Below are 8,286 nucleotides of genomic sequence, written 5' to 3'. Positions count from 1 at the left end.
TGGCACGGTAATCGTCGGTCAGCACCAGATTGTCGTGCAGCCCGCCGTACAAATAGAGATCGTCATCGCCGCCCGGGTGCGGTGGCAGAAACTGCCGGCGATAAGAACGGACTTGGGCAGAACACGGACACGTCGCTGGGCTGCTCCGGGGCTGGCAGTTTTTCGGCGGCTGAATGTATCCGATATCGTCCTCCCGGCAATGCCACCACCATCACCACCCATTCCCGTGCCGATGTAGCTCGTTTCGAGCGGCTGGCCATATTTAGAATTGATCAGGCCCACTGCTGCTGCTGTTGCAGTGCCTGGCTAACGGCGGCCGATGGTAGTGTTCTCGAGGGCGATACCATGCCTTTGGATGAAAAAGAACGATGTAAAAAACATGGTTTGGAAGTAAAAGTACAAAAAAGCACTCCACAATGCATCGGCCGGGAATCGAACCCGGGCCGCCCGCGTGGCAGGCGAGCATTCTACCACTGAACCACCGATGCTCGGTTGAAGTCCCACCGTCTAATTCCAAACCGGCCACTAGATTTTGAACTTAGTAATCTTGACAATTCATTTCTTTCGATTACTTCCATTTTACAATACTTCAGAACGGTACAGTTTTCCGTTGAAAGGATTACAGATATAGAAATATTTTCTATGATTATTCTTTATTTGTGTTTCGCTTGGTTGGTTGAATTGCGTTTCTACAACGTCTGCAATATTAATGTTGTTCCCCCCGCTTTCGAACAGCCACTCTCTTTCTCTCTTTTTGCTACGTGCTCCCTTTTCTTAGCACGAACAAGAGTTTTTTTTTCCGTGGTACTTTTTGCGACATGTGTAGGTTCAGTATCAACAAATTTATACTGTTTTGTGTAGTTGTTGTTATTAAATAGCACATTCGAGTGCGCTTTTTTTCCTTTCATTCCCCACAGAGATTAAATAATTGTTTTTGAAGGTGCATTCAATTACATTTCCTTCGAAAGTAGAAAGAGTAATAGATAGGTACGCTTCTCGTCGACCTACGGAACGGCTGGTGTTGTTGCGTGCTAACTATTGCTATTGTTGTACCCTTGCTTTTATTATTTCACCGCAAGCGACGATAAGGAGAAACGTGAAGGGAGCTGAAGTTTTTCATCATTTGTTTGTTTTTTTTATTAACCCTTTTTCTTATGCAATTTTTACTCTAATTTGGTTACTTAAATCTTAAACTGCTTGTTTTGCCTTTCATCATTACACACACATGAACACACTCACACACACACACACACACATACACACTAGCACACATTCTCACACTAGAGACCACCAAGCAATTCCGTTTTCGGGTATTGGAATTTTGTTGTTTAAAATTGCAAGAAAACAGAATGATCGCAGACGAGAGGGAGCGAGCGAAAGATAAAGAAGAAGTAGAGTGGGAAGGAGATAGAAAGGGAGAGAGCGCTATAGAGAAGAAATGGATGTGCAGTGACGACAACGCGAAGAGAAAACACACTTTGCTATACACTGCACAACACCGTCGCCATGGCAACCATCATGTTTGGAAAAGGTTGGCCCTCCCCCGCCATCGGCGTGGAAATTTAACTGACGTTAATTAAGGACTAGCCTACACGTCGTGGGTTTCTAAAACTGTACTAATAAAAAAATACTCCACTCCCTCCCTGTCCTGCGCTTCAATACTACTAAATAGCAAATGTTTGTCCAGAATTTGCTGTTTTAAAACCCTTCAAGCACACTACTGCACAATCACGGTACTTCAATTCATCTGATCTCCCTCTCTCTCTCTCTCTCCCTCCTTTTATCGCTCTTCTTTTTATAATTTTTTTGTATCGTTTCCTTGACGTAAAGTAGAACCTTCTAGTAGGCGTAGTACGGTGCGCACCATTCGTGAAACGTGCTATTCCACACACAAAACACACACATACAAACACATTCCACCCCAACGCGAAAAGTGTCGCTGCCCATCCCCCCTACGCTCTATATGTATAGGATCTAAGTAGTACACTGTAGCAGAGAGAATCGATACGATTGCCGAAATCGTACCTCCACACCATTTCCGGTCAGGATCACACCACTACGTAATGCCGCGCTTTACGCGCGATAATCGATGTTGTCGTCGTCGTCGCCACTGTATCCACCGGCGAAACAAGGGGTTGTGGAGAAAGAAAGGAAAAACGCTTCCGGGAGAGATCACGGTATGTTTTTCGTGGCGGATGCATGAAATCTGTCCCTCCCTACAGCTCGCTCCTATAGCCTATCTATACAATGAATTAAACGTTCACGATCCTGCCCTCAGCGCTCAGTCCGAGATGCTTTGCTGCTTTTTCATCGACTTTAGGGCCCGCTCGCGCAGCTGCTTCTCCAGATCGTCGTTGATCACCGTGCCGCCTGCGCCGCTCGCACCGATCGCGAGCAGGCTCTTCTTCGTACGCACCACCGATTTGGCCTCGTCCTCGTCCGACGAGGAGGACGAGCTGTCGCGCTGATACTTGCTGCTCGACTTGCTGCTCTTCTTGCTTTTTTTATGCTTTTTACTCTTCTTCGAGTGCTTTTTCTTCTTCTTGTGTTTCTTGTCCCGCTTGCTGCCGGACGAAACGCTCGCATCGTCGGGCGAAGCGTTGCGCTGGCGTTTCTTTTCCTTGCGCCGCGCCTTCTTCCGCTGCCGCTCCGAGACCCGGTCGTCCGAATCGTCGCTCGAGGAGGAGGAGGCCCGACTGTGGTGCTGCTGCTGGTCCGCTGCCGCACCCGGGGCCACCACCTTACCACTCACCGCCTTGCCCTTGGACGATGAGGACACACTGTTGCTGTTTGCGCTCGGCTGAGGGAGCGCTTTTGTGCCGGATTTTGTGTCTTCCGGGTGTGTCGTCGCTGCCCTTGCCGCCGGGCCACTCTCCGAGGTGGAGTGTTTCCGCCTTTTACCGCCGTGCTGCTCGACAGAGGATGTACTGTCGCGGTTCGTCTTACGTTCGCCGCCCTCCTTTCTACGGCGATCATGATCCGCCGCTTCCGCCGCTCCCTTGCCGGCCACTTTCTTTGGTTCCCGCCGGTCTTTCGTGCGAGATTTTCGTTGCTTTCCCGTGCTTTCATCGCCGGACGATCGGCTATCTTTGCCCCGGTCGTCTTCGTCGTCGTCGTCGTCGTCGTCGTCCTCCTCCTCACTGCTCGACGATGAGGACGAAGACGAGCGACGCTTGCTGCGCTTTTTAGCCTCCTGCTTGCTCTTCTGCTTGCGCTTTTTAGCCTTCTTGTCGCCTTCCTGCTTGTTGGCTTCTTCGTCGTCGTCTTCGGCGCCCCGCCGACCGGTTGATGGGGCTGGCAGCTTTTTCTGCTGCTTTGAGTCGTCGCGTGAGTCATCGCTTTCGCTACCGGAACTGTCGTCATCGTCGTCGCTGTCCGAGCTGGCACGCTTCTTGTGTCTGCTGGTGGGCTTCGCTGCTTTCTGCTGTAGCTTCTGCTGCTGCTGCTGCAGCTGTTGGAGTTGCTGCTGTAGTTGCTGTTGTTGCTTTCGCTGGTCGGCCGAGCTGGCCGTGCTGGCGGAGTTTGCGGCGGCAGCGGCCGCTTCACGCTCGTGTGGCTTCAGGAAGGGAGATGGAGTTCGCGAAAGGCTGCTGCTGTAGCCGCGCTCCGACCGTTCCGTGCGTACGTTATTGCTCGTTGCTGATTTTGCCGGCTTGCGGCTCTCGTCCTGCGCTTTGTTAGCTTCACGAGTCGCCGCCGACGATTGACGATCATCGGAAATCACCACGATAGCTTCCGGCTGCTTACGAGCACCGCCGGAACCACCCGAACCAGCAGCAGCCGGTGCACGTGATTTCTCTTCTCTTTCGGTGCTCTCGCCTCTAGCCGGCGGTGGCTTATCCGCTCGAGCTCGATCGGACGAATTGCGTAGCCGTTCTGATTGCGCTCCACCCTCGTCTAGCATTTCGGTGGAATCTCGCGCATTAGACATGCGCGTCACGGAACGACGACTGCCAGTCGACTCAGCGGGGCTTTGGGAAGCTTTCCTAGCTCCGCCACGCGCTCCTTGATTGCCTCGGAACCGATCCTGCTGCGGTGGCTCGATGCTGTTGCTACGCCGCCCTGCTGCCGAACGGTTGCCACCAGCCTCTCGATGGTTGCGTTCACGATCATCGTACCGGTTCGATGCGGGCGGGCCCATCTGCTGTCGCTGCTGCCGTTGCTGTGGTTCATCGGAGCGGCGCCACTTATTAGGGTTGTTGGGACCGGAGTAACCGAACGAATCGCGACCTCTGCCACCACCGTCCCGGTCACGGGACGAACCACGGCGACCAGGTCCAGCCCCGCCGGAGTATCGCTGCTGCTGCTGTTGCTGCTGATGATAGTTTGGACGATCGCGCTGGTCACGGTCACGATCGCGAATATCCCGATCGGAGCCTCTGCCTGGGCCTCCCGGGCGCATTGATGGTGGCGAGCGACGACGGCCGTAATTACCATCACTGTAGAATGCAATGAACGCTTGTATTAGAATCTTCACAACTATTGCTGTTAAGCCACAATTAACATAATGACGCATTACAGTATTTTTCAGTGGTTCTCATAGTCTACTGGGACACTTCCCTGACTCTTTCTTAGTAAGTGAACTTCATATGTTGGAAATTGGACGCTATGGCATCCTTTTCGAATAGGCTCCTTGGAAATTGATTTGTTTGATTTGTCCAACCAGGGTGCTATAGAGTCCAATTTCCATCATAAGTTCACTTCCAATAAGAAAAGGCAATAAAGTGTCCCACAGCTATGAGAACTCCTGGAAAATCCTGTAAAATGATTCCCATGATAAAAGTGCCCAATTAGCGCAGCCAACGAACCATAAACCAAAACTTACCGCCCATTGCCCCGTCCACCTGGTCGACCGGGCGATCGGGACCGTCGTCTGCCGGGCGAGCGCGATCGGTTGCGCGACCGCGACCGGGATCGATTTCTCGACCGTGATCTCGACCGACCACCACCACCTCGGCCACGGCCCGGTCCCATATCGCGACCACGACCGCGCGAAATCGATCTCCGCTCGCGATCTCGATTATCCCCACGACCACCATATCGGCCGCCGCCACCGCCTCCGCCGTTGCCATCGCCCGGCCGGCGACGGGACGCCGCTGCCGCATTCCGGCTACCATCCGCATCTGAGTCGGACGAATCTTTGTTCGAGCGATAGTGACGCTTCTTTTGGATACTGTTTTCCTTCTTCTGTATTTCGAAATCATCTGGCTTGCGGCCGCGAGACGACGAAGACCGGCTGCTGCCCGAACGGCTCCGCGACGTATCCCGCCGATTGCGGCTGTGGCTTCGGCTGCGGCTGCGACTGTTGCGTCCGTTGCGCTTTTTAGCTGCTGCGCTGGCCGTACCGCCGCCGCCCTTTGCATTCTTCGATTTCTTCTCGTCCCCGCTGTCGCTCGACGACGACGAACCGGACGAGTTGGAGTTCGAGCTGTGAGATCGGGAGCCACCACCACCCTCCTGCTGGCCCTTTTTCGCTTTTCTCGATCTGCGAATGAAGATGATTTGGTGGGGTTAAGAAGAAAAAAATACCCAAGAATCGTGCATGTGTGCTTCATCAAGCGGTACCTTGACTTTGATGGGGATCGAGAACGACTAGCACTCTTCTTGCGGTTGTCGTCCTTCGTTGCCGATCCGGACCTGCTGCGCGAACGCGACTCGGCAGACGAGCGACTAGGACTTTTCTTGTTTGAACCTTCGGACTTCTTTCCCTCGGCCATGTTCATCAGCTTGGATTGGAGCTTCGACAGGGCGGCTGAATTGCCATTACCTATTGAAATATTCAGAGTATTGAAGGATCGTAATTAGCCGAAATAAACCTTTTTTTGTACGCATTTATGATCGAATCAATTCACTTGCAATAGAGCTTTAGGAGCATATCAACAAAATTTTAGAACCGATTTACACACGCACGCTTACCGTTTTTGTTTTCCTTCCGCGCAGCAGAGCCACTTCGCGAACGCCGCCGGTCACGGTCATTACCGCGCTTGTCCCGTGGCGATCGGCTCGAACGTTTACGCGAACGGTCCACCGAACGACGGGGCGATCGTGACCGCCGTCGATCCCGAGAAGATCGGCGCTCGCGCGACGATCCCCGGCGGTCACGTGACGACGCCCGCCGGTCCGTGCGTGAGCGCGAACGATCGCGCGATTTTCTACGCGCCCGCGAATCATTGTTACGCTCACCGGATTTGCCACGTTCCGTCGATTTGCGTCGCGAAGCCGAATGGTCCTTTGCACTTCTCTCCAGCCCATCCGCCGCCGGCTTGGTGGCGCTTTCACTTTTCACCGCGTCCTCGAGCGCCCCGGCAGAGGCAGCGGCGGCGGCAACGGCAGCAGCAGCGGCGGCCGCTGCCGGTGCTACAGCCGCCGGCAGCACCTTCTTCGACTCCTTCGGCACGTCCGCCTCGATGAACTCCTCGATCATCTTTTCCTCCTCGTCGATGTAGTCCTCCGGTTCCGGTTTGTACATGGGCCGTGGTGCAGTTTTGAGTGATTTTGTTTTGCCCGCACCACCACCGTCGTCCTTGTCACGGGTACGGCTTCTCGAGCGGTGGCCCCGGCCACCGTCCTCCTGCAGTCGGGCCTCTTCCTCGCGCTTCAAGATTTCCTCCTTTTTCGCCTGTATGAACTCCTCCGGAATGCCCGTGTCGGAGTCCTGCGCGGAGAGCAGCAGCGACCACAGGTCCTCCATGAAGAGGCGCGCATTTTTCCCGTTCAGAAACCCGGTCAGATTGATCTGCATCTTCTTCGGGCAGGGGAACTTCTCCTCCTCGAGCTGGTTGTACACAAACTCCACGATGACGTCGTCCTCGATGTTGAGCATGTCGGTGATTTTCTGGCTAATCCAGGGGCGCAGCACGTCCAGCTTCACCTTGGACATGTCGACCCGCTTGTTGAGATTATCGCTGAACTTCATCTGCTTCAGCAGCTTCTTCTCCTTGTCCGAGAACCGCGAATCCTGCTGCTGGTTCGTACCCTAGACGAGAGAGTGAGAGAGAGATGTAGAGAGAGAGAGAGAGTTTGAGAGGGGAGAGAAGGAAAGGCCACCACACAGGGTGCAATAAAAGGAGAATGACCAACGCGCTACAGAATATGCTTGTACAAGTTTCGTAACAGAACACTCCCCCCCCCCCTCTCCCCTCCCTTCAAAACAGGTGCGTGTTTTTAAAAGGGGACAACAAACAGGAAGGCGCCATACTAGAGCACACACATTGCACAATGCCTGTACACGTCCTTCCCGTGCGCTGGGGTTCTGCTCCTGCGTTGATGTGCGAGAAGGAAAAACAAGGACACTTACAGTGAACATCATTCTGAGGCTGTTTGTTGAGTTGCGTCAAAGATGAAAACGTCTACCCTGCCTCTGTTAGAACCTCCGCTGACCGAAGCCGGACAATCCTTCCCTCTTTTCACCAACCCTAAACCCACACACGGTCACACACGCAATCCGGTCGGATTTTCAGCACTTTGTTACCCTTTTTCCACTTTTTTCACTCGACCGATCCCGGCAAAACGTTCGCGACGGCGGCGGCAACGGCGGCTGCGGCAGTACTCGTCCGGGCCGACCACCTCTCCTCACCACGCACTGCCACCCACCCCGGCTGGTAGTTGGATATATGGGGGGGGGGAGAGAAGGAACGCGGTCCAACTTTACCCGAGCACTGGAGGCACCCACTTGCTTTCGCTTAAGGTGAACACATCCTTGGCCAATGCGGTTCCGGATTGTGTCGCTTGCTAGATTCACACTTTGCCAGCAAGATTTCCGCCCGCAAACATAAAGTGTACGCGCGGCCTTTGCAAAATGGCGTTCTCGGGCAAGCAGCAGAAGAGAGAAAAAATACGGCAAAAAAAATTGAACAGAGACAGCGGACGTCAAAAGCGGACCGGACTGTCAGATGGATCGAAGCAATTTGTTCGCACGGCGGGATGCGGTCGTGGTTTTCAAAAAGACAATTTGTGTAAATAATTTGAGGCTGTACAATTTTATGAGGTTTTGCAGCACTGGAAAAGTATTTTTAAAAATACGACGCAATATTCCACATAAAATTGATGGTCAATGATTGAATCATGCCTGTAAAAAAGCCATTCAATATAATATTGTTTCGAAGGTGGGAAGCATTGAGAAGCTTACTAATATTATTTGAGTGCTTTTCCACTTTATTTATCATATACAACTTAAGTAAATGTGGAAATAAAATACAAAACATTAATTTAAAAAGCCACTTCAAACTGGTTTTGTCAGGCACTGTTCCATGCTGTCAGTTCACTGTGCTGTGTGTTTTGAGCTGT

At 52.8% G+C, this 8,286-nt stretch overlaps 1 protein-coding gene and 1 non-coding gene across 2 annotated transcripts; both read right to left on the bottom strand.

Moving 5' to 3' along the window:
* Positions 1–417: 417 nt before the first annotated feature.
* Positions 418–488, bottom strand: Trnag-gcc. The gene has a single exon. It is a non-coding gene; the product is annotated as a tRNA-Gly (tRNA).
* A 678-nt stretch (positions 489–1,166) lies between these two features.
* LOC121592161 (serine/arginine repetitive matrix protein 1) lies at positions 1,167–7,875 on the bottom strand. Its single transcript, XM_041913535.1, has 5 exons — positions 7,298–7,875; positions 5,917–6,976; positions 5,566–5,767; positions 4,826–5,485; positions 1,167–4,439 (listed from the first exon to the last, which is right to left on the bottom strand). The coding sequence occupies exons 1-5, from the start codon at positions 7,307–7,309 to the stop codon at positions 2,282–2,284; spliced, it is 4,092 nt and encodes a 1,363-aa protein (XP_041769469.1). The 5' UTR covers positions 7,310–7,875; the 3' UTR covers positions 1,167–2,281.
* Positions 7,876–8,286: the final 411 nt, after the last annotated feature.

Source organism: Anopheles merus, chromosome 2L (assembly GCF_017562075.2).
Source record: "Anopheles merus strain MAF chromosome 2L, AmerM5.1, whole genome shotgun sequence".
NCBI classification, from domain to species: Eukaryota; Metazoa; Arthropoda; class Insecta; order Diptera; family Culicidae; genus Anopheles; species Anopheles merus.
This window is presented reverse-complemented; position numbering and strand designations above follow the sequence as displayed.